The sequence below is a fragment of the Carica papaya genome, chromosome 3 (genome assembly GCF_054855325.1).
Source record: "Carica papaya isolate Zhongbai chromosome 3, ASM5485532v1, whole genome shotgun sequence".
Taxonomy (NCBI): domain Eukaryota; kingdom Viridiplantae; phylum Streptophyta; class Magnoliopsida; order Brassicales; family Caricaceae; genus Carica; species Carica papaya.
Window position 1 is genome coordinate 25,756,816 of NC_142311.1, and position 18,397 is coordinate 25,775,212.

Consider the following 18,397-nt stretch of genomic DNA (forward strand, 5'->3'; position numbering starts at 1 on the left):
CCCTACCCTACTAAATATGCTAACATAATCAAATAATAGGAGACATATTGCTTTTAATTTCTGAAATAAAAAACTCCTACCAAATTATTTTGTATTAATTTAAATAATTTGTTATTAAATTATTTGTTTGAGTACAAAATATCATTTTAAGAAAAAATTAAAAGGTCATATCATATTTTAACATATTCTATCTATATCAACTAAGAGAATTTAACTAACTTAAAATATATATATATTATTTATAAATATAATAAATTTATTAAAAATAAACCCAATTTAATATAAAAATTAAGCCGAATTTTCATACCAAAGATTGTTTTTTTTTTTTTTTTTTCCTAGTAGGTAAATGGGATTCATCATTCTCAAAATTCAAAACAAGGCCAAGGAAACATAGCCCATGTCATTTACTTCAATTGCCATGTAAATACAAGACAAAATCAAGCTTCAAATTCTATACCTCACTAAAAGTTTTTAAGGCCTAAATGACTTCTAGTGAAAAGTTTTCAATATGTATTAATTGTGTGAGTAACTTAAAATTGGGTTGGGCCAATTCCAATATGTAAAATAATAATAGCAATACTAATTGTCTAAAATATTAATTACTTGACAATAATATAAAATTTAGTTACTTTAAATGTAACACCCAAAAAATTTTTCTTTTATTATTTTATTTTTATCTTAATTTGGAATTTTGTTTATTTTATTTTATTTTAATAATAAATTTATAAAATTTTAATTTAATTTAATAGAAATAAAAATAATAATAATAATAAAATGGGATAAAATTATTTTTGGGATTTAATTAGAATTAATTTTGAGAAAAATTGGTGAAAATTTAGATTTTGGGGGTGTTTTTGAAAAAAAAATCGAAAATCGGGGGTCAAAACGTAATTTAGAAAAATAACGACACGTCAGCAGCCGTGTTAGCAGCCCCGGCCAACCAAGACACGCTGCGTGTCAGGGACACTGATGCGGGAAGCCACGCGGGACGAAGACACGTGGGTGATCCGCATGCGTGCGATCGGACGGCCCAGATCCGTTCCCGCACGCACGGACGACTCAGATCAAAAGCGCGCATGGACGGCTCAGATCTCACACGTGTGGACGGTCCAGATTTGATCACGCACGGACAGTCCAGATCGCATCGCGATAGACGGTCTAGATTTATTTTTAATTTAATCGCGATCGGACAGCCCAGATTAAATCATGATGGACGGCTCAGATTAAAAGGAGAATGTTATAAATAATCGCATCCACACCAAACCCCAAACCCTAGCCGCCAGAACTCTCGCTGGAGAAGACGACCCAGCCACTAGAGGAACCACCCGCCGCCGCACCAAAGGATTTTTCGGTCGCCAAACGAGGCAAAATTTCTCCCCTTGGCTCGTTTTTCTATGATAAACCTCCATGTGGCCAAATCGGAGCAAAACCACCAGCTAATTGGCCGAAAAATACCGCCGAAGTCCAGCGGCGCCGCCGCTGGTTTCCTCGATTTTTGCCTTCGATGAAGCCCTTTTCGGTTCCCGTTCGATGTAATTTTTATACCACTGTGACCACCGTCCTTTTCTCTACAGGTTGACCGGAGTAAAACACCAAATTGCAACTCGTGTCGGAGGAGCCGCCGTACCCGAGAGCTTCGCCGTCGGTAAGTCTCGATTTTCTGAAATTTTTTAGCCCACCAAGGGCCCTAAGGGTGTTTTATCATAGGAAACAATGCAAGTTTGGCCGAATCCGGCCGAAAACGGCTGGAAACGGCCAACTCGAGGCGGATCGCCGCCGTGGGCAGCGGCACCGTCGCTAGAGCACGGCGGAGCCGCTGTGTCGGAATTTCAAAATTAGCCGAAAGGGTCTTGGGTCTGATTTGGGATTTTTTGGGGACATGTGCAGGTATCGGAAGTGTGTTTCAGTTTTCGAAGAAAAATTCAGGGAATCTAGGGACTGCCTGTATACACAGTGAGAACCTGATTTCAGACTCCGAAATAAGTAAGGATCTCTCACCCTATTTCCTATCACGACATTAAAGTTTAATAAATGATAAAACGGTATTTTATGAATTAATAGATATGTATAATTAATTAAGATTACTAATGGAGCCCGAATCTGGTGTATTTTTTGGTCAGGTGTTGTTTGATTTATTTTATAGTTTTGAATGCAGTATGGTGCTTGATGTGTTTATTTTATGGTTTCGTATACATGAATCACAGTTTTATTTATTATGGTTTGAATTATTGTGAACTCGATGTTGTGTTGACTTATTTGGTTTCTATTACTGGTTTATATGTTTATATTTGATTGGATAATTGAGATTACGAAAAATAAAAAAAGATATGTGAATTGATAAATAGATAATGCCGACAGCCTAACTAGATATCCTGAGAGATGGTGGACGAACCGGATCCATAGGGAACCCTACCGGGAATGTGGTCTCTCATATCGGACGGGGTATGAAGACTTTATGTGTTTTGGCGCCCATACCGGATGAGGTATGGGGACGACTCGTTTTACCCTCATACCGGTTGTGGTATTGAGGTTTATGATTTTGGCGCCCATACCGGACGGGGTATGGGGACAGTCCCGGAATTAAGTTATTAATGTGAATGGTTCACGTGCAGTGGGGACTCCCTATGGATGCCCATGGATACTAGTAAACTGATAAAAGAGGAACTTTGTTGCCTGATGATTGAAATACAAAAGCATGATATGTGTTATGTTACAAAGTGAGCGTGATCTTATGATATTTATGATATAATTATTTTCATAAATTTTTTTCATGAATCTCACCGAGGTAAAGAGACAGTAAAAGATTTTATTATTGATAAATGAGTTTGTTATAAATTATGCTCCATTGGTCGTTTTTGTTTTCTACCAACTTTTATTTCTGTGACAGTAAGATAGTGTGATGTCTTTACTGGGTTAGTGTATCTCATTCCTTACTTAACTATTTCAGATCATGAGGACTTGATTTCCGAATCCGTTCTGCAGGAAGACGGCGAGTAGAAACCTAAGAATTTATTAGTTTTTCTTATAGTATTCATTCATAGTATTTCTTTTAGTTAGTTTATTCTTTCATACGTTTAATCGTTTTTGTTATTTGTGTAAGGGATGTTAATCATAATCTATTTTATTTCGCTTCCGTACTTAGAATAAATTTATACATTTCATTTTAATTTCCGGGGCCGTTACATTAAATAACATATCTTATGTTATTTTTTATACATAAAAATTAGAGCAAGTGTTACAATATTAAGTCACATCATCAAAAAAATTATTAATTATTTTCGTATTAACTATATATTTAAGTAATATGATTAAATAACATAAATATATTAACAATATATGATCAGTTTAATCATTTATTTATGCAAATTTTAAAATAATTAACATATAATTAAAATATTAATATGCATTGTATATTATTCTTTGCTCATCACATGTCTAATAATTATTAAAATAAATTATTTTAATTTATATCACATCTTTATTTATTTTTATGAAAGATGTGTTTAAATTGATTTATAATTATTTATATATGCACTTTATATGATAGTCTTATTAATTAATAATTCCTTGGTTTATACATAATAAAAATATATAAATTAATAATAAACATATATTTTTTTTTATAAATTTTACTAGAATTTCTTACATAATTATTTTAAAATTTGACCAATAAAATATAAATGCATAGCATATGATGAAAAATAGTAATTTGATTTAATTTTCTGACTAAAAGTACAAAAAATATAAGTCTATTTAAACGTGCCAATTTTGATGTGTAAGATCTTGATTGATTGAATTAAAAATCTTGCTAAACAAGGTGTGACGTATGTCTAACGCATGATGATGCTATAATTATAATCATTACTTACGAATTAAATATGCAAAAAGAGAATGTACTTTTTAACTTTTACATAATTAATTAATTGAAGTAATAAATTAAGAATAAATGACTTTTGGTAATTAACAATGTACAAAAAAATGCTGATTTTTCTATTATAATAGAAAATAAAAAAGTAAAAAAAAAAACATTTATTTTTTATTTATTTTTTTAAAATAATTAAGTTAATTATATCTATAATTTAAGTATACTTTCTAATAAAGATTATATTATTTCATTTAGAAAATCAAAATTAACTATTATTTACTTGTTATTTAACATAAATTATTTTATAGAGAATTCTAATTTAAGTTACTTCTATAAACATGATGGAGATTAATAATTACATCAAATCCAAATAATTTTTTTTAAAATATTTTAATAAACTTTTTTTTCAAAAAATTATTCATCTCAATATTATTTTCATTCAAAGACGCTAACTATAAAATTATGAGAAAATCTTATATGGTTTAATCTAATTTTTTTATTTAATCCATATATTATATATAATAAATAATATTATATATGATAAAATTGGGTTAAAACCATATGACTCGTCTTAATATTATAATATGATTTGTTTAAATACGCTAATTATGAAATTATGATGAGATTTAATCTATTAATATTAGTCTGGTTTAACCTAATTTCATAATTAATCTGTATATTATATAAAATATAAATCAATAGTTTAGATGTATGTGTATACATCAAGTTGCGGCATTATAATTGTGCAGTGCAGAGGAGGGGAATATTCTTTCTCTCTCTCTGGTTCATTCTCAGTCGTAGATAAGGGGAGAGAGAGAGAGAGAAAGAGGGAGGGAGGGAGGGAGGAGTGCCCGAAAAGGAAAGGAGGAGGAGGGGCTTAAAAGGCTCTTCCATCTTTTCCTTCTTTCTCTCTAAATCTTTCTTCTGTTTGTAGACGTTCAGATGAGAAACATGGGGAAACGAGCAGAGAGTAGTGATAATGTGGTGGTGGTGGTGGGATCTAGATTCCCCTTGAGCTTTTGGGAGGTAACCATGGCTTCCATGGTTGTCCTTGGATTCTTGCTTGGTCTCCTCTGCGTTTACCTGACCATGCCTGCCTCTGATTACAGCTTCCTCAAGCTACCTCGAACCCTCCAAGACCTTCAAATCCTCAGGTCTGTTATAATGTCGACACTTTCTTCTTTTCCACCCTAAATTAATGCCTTTAAAGCTACACGAGATCTGATTTTTTTTTTTCGCTCTTTCTTTTTCTAGACAATTGATGTTAGCTTTAGGATTTCCAAATTAATTTGCTTTGACGCCTATTCGAGCCTTTGATATTTTTATTAACGGATGCGATTCGATTCATTGTGCTGATATTGATTTTCCTTAGTATGTTTCCGTTCTGTTTGCTTGGCCAAATTTCTCTCTGTTTCAACAATTCCATTTCTAAAATATTTTTTTTCTTTTAATCCTGATGGATGGAACTTTTGGCTGTGATTGAATTTCCAAGGGATCTGTTTGTTATCTTCCTAATCAAAACTTATCTTTGCTTGCTGAATTTAGTTGAACGAGATTACGTGTTGAATTGGTTGCTTTGTACTTGAACTATATTTGTGTTATTGATTTCTGCAAAAATGTTATAATCCCGATGCTATAGCAACTTATATTATCCGCGAGAAAGAATTTTGAGGGATTCCTGCAGGATGTCTCCCCTGCAGAATTGAACACAAAACTGTTTGTCTAACTATGTCCGTTGCTTCATTCTCATTTCCTGTTGCTGCACCAAAATTAGCCTCGCGAGATTTGATAAGAGGTGGATTTCTTTATAAAGCAGCCTTCTATTGGTAATTATCAAAGTTGAGAGAGGAAGTTGACATGTTTGGAGGAGTTGTTCCTTGTGCTGTTGCTTCTGGATTTCTTTAATTATAAAATTGCTGCAGTTTTGACCCACTCTTGGCACTGGTTGAGTTTTGAAACGCGGTGACAGCGTATCAATTCTGATTACTTGAGAAAGCTAAGGGTATCAGGGATAACCTTAAAATTGAATTGCGAGGAATACCTACTAAATTTAGAATCAGTTGTTAAGATGCCTCTGAGCGGCCCTACCATCGTTGATCTTTGGGGACCTGATCAACTTAAAGTGGATAGCAATATTGATCCAGCTGTTATTTTATGGAATATCAGGGACCTCTATCTTCTCTTATGCTCCTTAGTTTAAGGATCTTTTCTGTTCCAAAGTCAACGTATCAGCTGACAATAACAAAGTCTCACCTATATTAGGAACTCGTCATCTTCTCTGCGCTCCTTAGTTTAAGGATCTTTTCTATCTAAAACCCCATCTAAATCTGCTGACACTAACAGGATCTCATATCCTTCTATGAAGTAAATGTTGCAAGTGCTGAACTCAAAGACATTATACACAGATGTGCATGGAAGGCTGGAGCTAAGAGCTTTTTAGGTCAAAATCAAAGATACAATGGATCTAATGATCTCTTCATTTTTCCTAGTCATTGACTACATTTCTTGTTGTTCAATCATTTGATTTTTTTCCTGATGTATTAGTTGATTTATTGTGTGGAGTCGTTCTTGTAGAGATCATCTGGAGAGCTACACAAGTGACTACACTGTACAGGTCCTGGTGGGGTATTGTATTGTCTACATTTTCATGCAGACTTTCATGATTCCAGGGACTGTTTTTATGTCATTGCTAGCTGGAGCCCTTTTTGGAGTCTTAAAAGGTGTGGCTCTCGTTGTGTTCACTGCCACTGCTGGTGCTTCTTCTTGCTATTTCCTTTCGAAGCTGATAGGCCGGCCCCTTGTTTTCTCCCTTTGGCCTGACAAGTTGACTTTCTTCCAGGATCAGGTGAGTGACAGTCTGAAGTCTCAATCCTTCCCATTCTCAATCTTTGCTTGTATTGTTCAGAAGAAGGATAAATTATCTTTTTACTCACAGGTGGCTAGAAGAAGAGAGCGGCTGTTGAACTACATGCTTTTCCTACGACTGACTCCGACATTACCAAATACTTTCATTAATGTTGCTTCACCAATTGTTAACGTGCCTTATCATATCTTCTTCCTCGGGACCTTAATTGGACTCATCCCTGCTGCTTATGTGACTGTCAAGGTACTGCATATGTTTTTTAACTCTTTTTTCTTTTATATCTACAAATGTGGATATTATATGTAATGTGTGAATGGAATACTTTTAGTTACAAGTATAATCATCTAGGCTTGAAAATCAATTAGCAAGTTCAATAGTAAGAACTCAATAAAGAGTGTATTTAGAAGTTTAGAGAATTAACTATGAAGACCTTTTTACAGAGTGGGAAATCTTCCTGAAAGCGTAAAACTCTGAATTATATCCAGTTCTAGAAAGCATTAACTCTTTGTATCACTTCTAATATATAAGGTTGCAAGTTTTACTGAAGCATTTATATTTCGTACAGGCAGGAATAGCTCTGGGAGAGTTGCAGTCTCTTGGGGATCTTTATGACTTCAATTCTATTGCAACTCTTTTCCTGATTGGTATCGTCTCCATTACCCCCACTTTGATGAGCAAGAACAAATCATAACGTTCCGGTGGCTGGACTCTCTTGCTGTTCTTGAGCCTCCAATCTCCAGGCAACTGTTTAGCTGGAACATCATTAATGTACAGATTAGCAAAAAATAATGAGATTTTGTTGCTGATGCTGCAGATAGAAGTCGTTAACCGAGGAGGCATTGGATGATATGCATGTGCAGTTTGTCATTTGTTGGTTGAAGTGGGGGGGTTATGGTGGGTAGTTTATGATCTGTTGAATGTTAATTTAGACGTTGAATTGTCTTGTAGTTTTGGCTGTCTGTACATCATTGTTTAGAGGATTTAAGGTGAAAAGAATATATCATGTAGTGGTTTCACAATGGTTGATGTTGCTGGTTTTATATATTGGCCCACACACATCCATTCCATTGTGGTAAATTTCTTGTAATTTGGAATTTATTTATAAAAAAAAAAAAAAAAAAAGGGTTTTCCTTTCATTGAATGATGCAGTGGCAAAAGCAATCCCAAGTCTAGAGGAATAGTAAATTTTATTTTTCGTTTCTCAATTATATTTTTACTTGAATTTAGACAACAGTTTTAACTGAAAACTACAATTTTTTCACTCATACTAATTGAAATTTATTTATTTGCATTTTTTATATAAACCTCTAGAAATAGTAATAAAATAAAGAACAAATCTGAATTTTAATTTATTTTTCAAAGTAGTCTTTAAAATTACTTCTCGTTATAAAATGGTTCTCAAATTTTTAAATTTGTTCTCAAAACTAGTAACACTGTTAAAAAAATTGAAATAAGCTAAAGGCTTGTGTGGACAAGAAGTGGCTTCTCTCTCCTACTCTTTTTTTCCATTGACATGAACAAAGTTCAGTCCCTTGCGCACCTCATCTCCAGCTTCCGTTGTCCAAAACAGAAAAGAAGCTCAATTTTAGAAGAATGTTAAAAATTGGAAAAATCAAAATGTTAAAACACAGAGAAGGGGTTGGTTTTTCAGTTCTCTAAGCCCTTGCCCTTCTCTCATTTCCTTCCTTCAAATTTTCTTTTACTGTTTTGCTTTTACTCTCCCCGCCTCTGCAGACAAACTGGGTTTTCTCGCTGATAAGCCACTTGGTCTGTTCTTTTTTTTTTTTTTTTTCAATGGTGTCAGTTGCTTCAGAAGAATCTAATTTGTGACTAACATAAAAATGATAATTTGTTTTAAAATAAACGATAAAAAAAAAAAATTGAGTTCGTATAAAATTTTATGTCAAATTAAAATAAATGTATTTCAAATATAAATGTTATTACAATTCCATTTAGAAATTTGTAAGACTTAATTTGTCTCGTTTAAATACAATTTTGTAATTAGAATCAATATAAATTTACAAACAATTCTTGCTAAAACATAACAATATTTACCCTGATTAAACAAAGTGTAACTTTGAATGTTTATCTACTAATAAAATATTGAATAATTTGGTCAGTCAAAATATTTATTATGTTTAAGATAATCATGTCAATACTTTTATTTGGTTGATGGATGTAAGTAAGCTGACTACGTTTTGCCTAAAAATTAAATACACATAAAAATAATCATCCAATCAGAACGCCTAGAATCGGTTCTGCATCTGATTCTCGAATTTCATGCCCTTTATAAAACTTGCCTAAAAGAAAAAAGCTAATCGGAGAGATGATTCAGACCTCCAGAGATGTGAACTCAGAAAAAAATACTAATGATTTTACTTCAATATAAATGAGAATTTGTCAATACTAGAAAGAAAAAAAAAAATCCTACCTTTCTGGTAAAACATAATAAAAATGGTTGCATGCTAAAGATTCCTCATAAAGATGTAAGACATGCTTGTTACAGATACATAGTTGACAAACAAGTGTGTACTCTAAATAAGATAGGACATGTTTATCCTCTTGGCAGAAAGCTAAGGTGTAGCTTTTCTTATTATATGCCCTACACTACAACATGATTGATATGGCTAAAGACCTAAAACCTCTTGACCTTCTTTTTCTGGTTAAAGCTCTCTGGCGTTCGACTATCCAGCTTCCTTTTAACCCCTGATTGTTTTGGGGTGCCACCATCCTTAGTAGCTTTTGTTTTTGCCTTTCTAGCAGCAACTGCAGGCCTTTTCTGCTTCCACTCTTTTGGCTTCTCTTTTTTCTCATTTTTAAATTTCACTGGCACCGGTCCAATGCCTTTTGGATGATTTTTCATCTTTTTCATATTGGACTTGCTTGCCCGCAATCCTTGGTATGACAGACTAGTTTTTGTGGTTGATCTTTTGTCCTTTGACTCAATTGCCAACTTTTTGCCTGGCGAATTTGCTTCTGATATTGCTGAAGGATTCTTTCTCTTAGTTGGGGTGGAATTTGATGTGGCATGAGAAAGCCTAAGCTCCCTGTCGCGAAGCTTCAAGTTTCGTTTCTTGATGACCATATTAGCAGCCTCCTGCATGCCAAAACTACAGATTTATTTCCATACACAATAATAGTTGCATCCAGTATTAAATACATATGAGCTCTGAGTAATAAATAAAGCCTTTTCCTAATTATGCTTCCCTTCATCTTGTATAGATGTTTCAAATGAATGCTCAGAGCAACTTTCTGAGAATTTGAGATGAAAGTTCAGTCTTCAATATGATGGAGTGATACTCCAAATATTCCACATTTTATGACAGCAGAGAAGACCTCCAGTGGATACCAAAAGCAATACAGCCCTTAACAACGCTTGTCCCCCTTGTTACATCCCCTCCGGGAAAACCCACATTGGTAAACTCTAATCTAAGAATGTAAAAAAGGGAAAAAGAGAAAAGCTTTGCAGCTTATTACAACATCATTGCATGAAAATGTGCTTTTGAAATTTATATTTTGTCTCTTCAACTTTAATGAATTTTTCTCATGCAGAACGAAATTATCCTAAATTTTCTAAATAGATAAGAAATTATTCTCCTTTTAAATCTAAAAGTATTGTACTATTAGTAGTATATTATTATAGTTTTTGTATCAGAATTTGTTTTTTGATATAAAAACAAGTACAGGCACACCAAGGAGTTGCTGCCCAAAGCTAAGAAAACAGCAGAAGTAAAAGTATCTAACATGTTCCCACAGTGCTCTCATCTTGAGTACTAGTTTCCTTAATAACAAAATATTCAGGGACTTAACCAGGTTTCCTTAGTAACAGAGCACTCAGAGAGTGAACTAGGTACCTCTTATTCAAATGAGAGCAAATGCCCTCAAGAACTCATTTGTTCCTCTCTCTCCGGATAACTGAAATAGACAAAAGAATAAGACTGTAAAGCAGGTTACTAGATCTATAAACTCGTAGCCCCCTCCCCCATCCCAAATCTCATCACTAGTGCCAGTTTCCAACAATAAACACAGTAATATCCATGAGGACATTCAGATCTCTTTTGATTCACCTGCACACACCATTCCCAAGAGACAGTATGATTCCAAATCCTCCAACCTCTTCCCATAAAACTCCATCTTTAGTCCAAATCACCTCCATTCACATCTCACCTTTGCATGTTGTAAATCTCCACAACCATTTAGCTAATAGGGGTTTATTCATCTTGATCGAATGGCAAGAAACTTTAAGATGCTGTTTTGGTAACTACAAGCTATTAATTAATAACAATAATGATCTTCAAAATCCCACCCAAAGGAACTGACATCAAAGCATCTCCAAGGCCTTGACTACCTTGGAAGGGAAAGAAAAAAAGGAGAGAAATAGACTGGGACAAATCTCTATACAGTATATTAAAAATTGTTAAAATAAGGTGAAGTTGAAAATAATTCTCAAATAGGTGTATTTTTTGCCATCATTGATACTTTGAGTATCAGTAGAGGAAAGTTGTCCAGCAACAGAGACCAATGGTTGCTATGCAAAACATCCTTGACCAATGCTGTAACTTACATTAATTTTTTATTTAAACAAGAACATCTTTAATAAATAATATTTATTAATTTTCTTGTTTAATTGTCTTATAAAATAATAATGTTGATTATCTAATCAATTTTAAAAGTACTATTACTAAAAAATTAATTTATGTTAATTTTTAATAAACAATAACGTAAAATAAATAAGTAATATATTATTATTTAGCAATATTTATATGTTATAATATTTTAAAATACAAGTGCCTGCGCATGGTGCAACTATACGTTACAGCATGGATCAACAGTGGTACAGCCATCCTTGATCTGTCTTCTTGGCCAACATTTTCTTTTACTGATACTTTTGAGTATTAGTGATATAGAAAGTGATGCACCATGTGTTTAGAGATTTATTTTCAACGATAATATATATTTTTTAATTTTTCCTGTCTAGGATTTTTGTATGTATACCCCTGCCTAGGGAATGCTTCCAGAATAGAAGGCAAATTTTGATTATATATTCTTGATAGGTGTTAATCTCCCATGTCCAGTTAGAAATTTCCTCTTCCAGCTTGCCATTCTCCTTTCCATCTTTTTGCTCACAAGCTCCCACATGTTAGTTTCTAAAATCTTGTACCCAGGGGCAAGTCCAACTATTTCGAAGTCAATATATCTTTCACCCAAGAACAGCACCACAGCACTCAAACTTCAATGCCACCCTCGAAAGCAACTGTTTCCAATTTACCTAGATCTTTTTTTGAAATATGACGTGTTGGATTGCACAATATAGGCACCAAGGGGGTGCCATCTATGTACAAACTTTACATGTCAATCAATGTATTAACAAATTCCGCTAAATCCTTCATGGAGCTAAGAAGATGACCCCGTAACAATTGAAGACTTCCAGTTTATCTACATTTATCTTACAATTGAAGACATCAATGTATTAACATCTATGTACAAACTTTACACGTCAATCAATGTATTAACAAATTCCGCTAAATCCTTCATGGCATATCCAATTTAAAAAATGGGTTATTGCCTTATAATTGGACGTAGTTTTTTTTTTAGATAAAAATATAAAAATATACTAAAATAGGGCACCAAAGGGGCGCCAACTCGTGTACAAAAAGATTTACAAGTCAATTAACATATCTACAATTAACCTTAAATCATCATAATAGGTGATGCTATGTCCTAGTATTATAAAACTAAAAATATAAAACTATTTGTTCAAAATATTGCTAAAGTTGTCTTCTTTATCTTCAAAAACTTTATTGTTCATTTCTTTCCAAATAACCCAGAAAATGGTAAGAGGGATGAGTCTGAATTTTTTGTCTTTCTGCTTATCATTTCCTATGCAAGCAATTCATCTTCGACGGTTCCCGCCATGACCCAACGGATGCCTAGTAAACCATAGACCATGGACCATAGAGAATAAGTGCTGGGGCACCAAAGCAATAGATGGTTACAGGATGCTAAATTATTCTTGCACAAGTAGCATCTGTTTGTTAGGATAATGCCTCTTTCATGAGATTATCTATGGTAAGTATACGATTTTTGGAATCTTCCCAAGCAAAAGAAGAGAATCTAGGAGGTGCATTTGCCTTCCATATCATTTTTGCTGGGTACACCTGCTTGATCCTACTATTTTAGTCGGCAATGTGGTTATAGAAGGATTTGATGTTAAATGATCCACTTTTATTCAAAGTTCACATCAGCTTTGTTTTCTCTATTGCTAGTTCTTATAGATTCCAGCAAAACCATCAAATTTTCAAACTCCTCAAGTTACCGATAATTCAAATTTCTGTGCAATACAATATTCCAGCTCCTGCCAATACTGTTATCAAACGCTTGCTCGATAGTCATTAGTTTGTCCGTGGATAAAGCATAAATTTGGGGGAAACGAGATTGCAGATTAATGTTTCCGCACCAAATATCTAACCAGAATTTGATTTTTTTACCATTGCCCACCTCCCATTTAGAGCAGTGCATAGCTTCATTGCCCACTTTAGAGATACTTTTCTAAAAACTCACACCATAGTTACTACAGTTTATCAAATTATGATTTAGGCATCCCTTCATGTTCCATTTGCAGTCAAAAACTTCTTTCCACGAACTGTTTGATTCATTCCAATATCTCCACACCTATTCACCATGCATGGCTTTATTAAAGTCTTTAAGAATCTCAAACCAAAGCCACCAGAACTGATGGGAGTTTTCACCTCTTCCCAATTAACAAGATGAAATTTTTCTTATTTTTCTCATCTCCCCATAGGAATCTGCACTGTATACTTTCAAGGATTTTGGCAACCTTTGTAGGGATGGTAAGGACGGAAAGATAGTAAGTTGGAAGGTTTGATAATGTGCTCTGGATCAAAGTCAATCTCCCTCTCTTAGACAAGTAATTTCTTTTCCAACCAGCAAGACGTTTATCAAAAATATCAATTATTGGCTCCCAACTTTTTGGATCTTTATGTTTCGCTCCAAGAGACCCCCCAAGGTATTTGATGGGAAGTGTTGCTGATTTGCACTTTAAAATCGAAGTAAGATGTTCCACAATGTTATTAATCCCAAAATCCACCATCTCAGATTTTAACATGTTGATCTTTAACCTTGAAACAGCTTGGAAACAGAAAAGAATACATCTAAGATTAAGCAGCATATTAACATCGGGTTCGCAGAAAATTAGGCTGTCGTCGGCAAAGAATAGATAGGTGATCTTAATGTTTTCCTCTTTACTCATTCTGATTCCTCTAATGAGATTCAAATTTTTTACTTGCTCAATAAGCTTGTTTAATGCTTCCATAACCACAATGAAGATTAATGGAAACAACGTGTCGCCTTGGCACAACCCCTTAGAAGCATTAAAGAAAGTGAAAGGACCATCATTAACCATGACAGCGAAACTTTTTGTGGAGATGCAAGTATTAATCCATTTTCGCCATTTTAAATTGAAACCAAAACGATTGAGCATATAGTCTATTAAGTCCCAACTAACATTGTCAAAAGCCTTCTCCATATCCAATTTATACAGTAGCCCCCTCTTTTTGTGTCTGTTATCAGACGAGATATGAGGATGACTGGTCAATTGTAAAATTGAATATTGGGTTTACGGGTAGGGGGAACACCCCTATGAACCCTCAGAGGTACCAGTAAACAGGTAAGAAAAAAAAGCTATTATTTTCTTGTTTTCTTATGCATGTAAGTGAAAAGTGATATGAATATATATCTTCATAAGTTGTTTTTGAAAAACTCGTTATGGTAAGTATTAAACAAATGTCTTCAAGTTTAAATGTATTTAAATAAAGTAAGGGCTCCATTAGTAGTTTTTCTGATTTTTTACCAATTTTCAATTTTCCGTATCTATGATTAGTATGATATTCTTACTGGGCTAATGAACCTTATCCTTTCATTAACTATTTCAGATTAAGAGAACTAAGATCTAAATCTTAATTAGTAAGATGTTTGTGAGTAGTTCACTATCCGGACTTCCTTCAAGTAATAGTGAAGATTGTCTTAAAATATTTAGTTATTCGCATTTTGTTTTATTTTTTTAATTTCCGTTTGTATTTTAGAATAAATATTTTCGTAACCCTATTAGCTATTCAAAATTGTTGTATAAAGAATATAAACTCTAAATAGATTAATCGCTTCCGTATTTAATTCATGAATTTATTTCCTTTTAAGTTCTGAACCTCTACAGAATAACTTTGCATGCTAGACAAGAGAGCCTTGATGTTGCATCTAACAAGTTTTTCCAGAGAATCCTCCTAAAGCCCTCTTCATCCTTCTCAGTTCCAAAAAGCACCAAAAATGGACAAAACTTTACTATTATTCTTCACAGAATGAGACAGAAGTACGCACCTTAACCAAAAGGACTCACTAAAGAAAGGGAAAAACCACTTGATGTCCATGCTGCACAAGTAAAACAAAAATGTCTTCTAGCCCCTTGCACATAACCCCAAGATTATCTTCAATCTCACCTTCTCAAATAACATCAAAAGAGTTCTTCTCTATCACCAAAAGTTCCTCGGTTGTAGGAAAGGAATGCTCCAAAATAAAGCCATAATCACCTAGAGACAGAAAACGAGGTATGGAGGATTCCTAACTTTTTTATTTCGCTAACAATTACTTATTTATAGTTTCAATCCTTAAGTTATAAGTTTTTCATTCGAATATTGTAATCACAGTTAAATTCGAATTTTATGTCTAAGCATTATAAACACCTATATAATTTTACTTTCGAGCTTCAAGCCTTAAGTGAATAAATGATCATCACATTTTTCTCAATACCATGCGTGATGCAATCAAATTTTACTTAAGAAACCCTTTCTTCTGTGTGATATCTAAGAGTTTGTTTGATATCTAGGTTCATCCCTAATAACTAAGTTAACAAATCAATAGTTTTTCCTACATTATCCTTTTATACTACATTTACTTCTTTGAGAGGAAACTGTGAATCTCTAATCTATTTCCTCATCCAACAATAAACAGAGGACCTTCATGCCAAAGGACATTTGTAACCCTCGATAATGATGGTCTTTGACTAAAAAGAAAAAAATTCTAAAGGAGACAAAAATGATTATGCTATACAAATCACTGAATTTGTTTTACATCTTCTGCTCCCTTTTATTCGATTTTCAAACATTGACAAAAATGACTGAACACTAACGCTAGTGAAAGAATAACCTTGGTTCATGACAAAAGAATAAATAATTTTAAAGTAAAAAGGAAATTCATTCCACGACAAAACTTTTTCATCCTATGTAAACTTCAAATTAACATAGTGAAAAAATGCATGACTTAATCTTCAATATAGAGATTTCAGGGGCATCAACAAAAGGTACATACCTTTGTTTTAAACAAAACATAGGCAATACCCTTTCCCAAACTCAGGTGAGGATCCCTAACGACACGAACCGCTTCAACACTGGATTCCAAATTGCTAATCCGTGAGAAAAGTTCATATAATTCTTCATCCTGCCACAGCAAATAAGCATTCCATGAGATGGATTAACAAAGTTAGACAACAAGAAATTCAAACCGGAGGTCGATATTACAATAAGCCACACAAGCACATACCTTTACATCAAATGGGAGGTTACCCACAAAGACAGTCCTATTGTTATCATAGAGTGGAGTACTCTGCCCTTTCAATTTTTTGCGAGGTGGGCAAGCCCTGTCAACACGGATGTGATTTCCTCCAACCTATATTGACATGCATAAACACATAATCAGCACATAATACATTTCCTCGGAACATCAGGATAATAAAAATATAAAAAAAAAAAGCATAATGATATTGCAAAAAAACACTCTGAAGAAAGAAATTCCCACCACAGCCATATTATGGGCCAAAGAAGCCTCAGCATACTCTTCTCTTTTAAAAACAACATATGCATGTACGCTGCAATAAAAAAATGTCAAAAAGAATTGGCATCAATAGAAAGGATAGTAAAAAGTTATCCCACAATTCAATATCTCGTTTGGTCAAAGAAATTTGAACCAAACAATAGCTGACCTACAATACCCCAACAACAGTTGAAGCGTCCAGATAAGAGAAAAACCATGTACTAAAATATACCTAATGCATATAATTAAAAAAATACTGGAATTCACCAAAAGGAGCACCTAAAGTTAAACTACTGAAAATGATTCACAACCATTTGTTAGTCTAACAATCTAATTTCATTAAAGAAACTGCCATGTAATTCATAACCAAGCAACACTTGAAATACCTTGCAGCATGCTCATTAATTTGCTTCTGCATTATGGCTCCCTTCCTCGATTTCTTAGTCTAACAAAATGAAACAATAAATATGCATCAGCAAAGCAATCAAATTGCAAAACATAATTCAAAAGCAACAACGTTCGTGAAGACTCACATCAATAATTGGCACGGAGCGGATCCTCACCGACTCAACCTCACCAAACATACTGAATTCCTTTAGCAGTGCCTTCTTCTTAACTTTCAGCGGCAAATTCCCAACAAACACGGTCCTCAGAAGCTTGCTCTCGTCGTCAAATCCTTCCTTGGACACCATTGCATCCGCTGCATCATCCACTTTCTTCCTCTTCTCTCCCACTAACTTCTTCCCTCCTGATACTTCTCCCTTTGCTTTTACCTGCTCCTCCTCTTGAGGCGAAACGCCATACTTTCTTTCCTCGTACTCCTTCTCTATCTCATCCCTCTTTCTCTTCTTCCTCCTCTTGTTGTCTAAAATAGGTAGATTTGCATTGCTAACAGCATTAGAATCCGAAACAGTAGCCTTTCCGTCATCTTTCCCTGATGTGCCATTCGGTACGAGTCCCGAATGGAAATTTTCTTCTAGATTACTCGATTTCCCTTTCTTGGATTTCTTGGCCACCATGGGAGTGTCGGCAGCTGGTTTTTCTTCTTTCTCAGACGCAGAAACTACATCAAAGTTGGATGTTTTCTTTTCCTCCCTCTTTCGTTTGACAATCTTTAGCTCAGAATCTAAAGAGTGCGCATCTTCAGAGTTCTTAGCGGAGGCGGGTTCTCGTGGCTTTCTTCGGAAGGGGTTCTCTTCGGAGAAGAGGAACGAGACGGGGGTGCTTTCAACGTTTGCAGCGCCAAAAAGGTTTTTGAATAGGTTGGATGGAGACGTAGCGACGTCATTCTGGGATGTAGATTCGACTTCTTTAGGTTTCTTTTTTCCCATTACTACTGCTGGGACGCTAGGAGCTAGCGTTAACAGAAGACAGACAGAGATAGAGAGAAAGAGAGATATGGAGGGAGATGACAGTTGAAAAACCCTAACCCGAGAGAAGGAGGACAGGGTCCGCGGAGCGGAGAGGAGAGAGAGAGAGAGAGAGAGAGAGAGAGAGAGAAGGTACGGCGTCGTTTGGTCCTGAACAGCCAAGATCGAGCCTTTATAAGTACCAAAAGGCCCAATTACAGGCAACGAAAAAGGTTTCCTATTAATACGCACGGCCGTTAAAAAATTGTAAGAAAATTATTTTCGAAATAAATTACGTAAATATGTTTTCATTATTTTTAGAAATATTTTAAATTAAAAACCAACACTTTCAACTGTAATTTTCAAATTCCTTGGACTATAAAAAACAATTTTCGTACGTTTAGATAAATATATTATAATATTATTATGTTTTAGACATAA

General features: G+C 34.2%; 2 protein-coding genes across 2 annotated transcripts; one reads left to right on the forward strand and one right to left on the reverse strand.

Moving 5' to 3' along the window:
• Positions 1-4,687: 4,687 nt before the first annotated feature.
• LOC110825656 (SNARE associated Golgi protein family) lies at positions 4,688-7,864 on the forward strand. Its single transcript, XM_022056131.2, has 4 exons — positions 4,688-5,019; positions 6,440-6,710; positions 6,801-6,971; positions 7,294-7,864. Exons 1-4 carry the CDS (start codon positions 4,808-4,810, stop codon positions 7,417-7,419), a joined length of 780 nt encoding a protein of 259 aa, XP_021911823.1. The 5' UTR covers positions 4,688-4,807; the 3' UTR covers positions 7,420-7,864.
• Positions 7,865-9,081: 1,217 nt separating this feature from the next.
• On the reverse strand, positions 9,082-18,134 carry LOC110825654 (RNA-binding (RRM/RBD/RNP motifs) family protein). Its single transcript, XM_022056130.2, has 6 exons — positions 17,141-18,134; positions 16,994-17,052; positions 16,593-16,662; positions 16,338-16,463; positions 16,107-16,235; positions 9,082-9,825 (listed from the first exon to the last, which is right to left on the reverse strand). Exons 1-6 carry the CDS (start codon positions 17,936-17,938, stop codon positions 9,364-9,366), a joined length of 1,644 nt encoding a protein of 547 aa, XP_021911822.1. The 5' UTR covers positions 17,939-18,134; the 3' UTR covers positions 9,082-9,363.
• Positions 18,135-18,397: the final 263 nt, after the last annotated feature.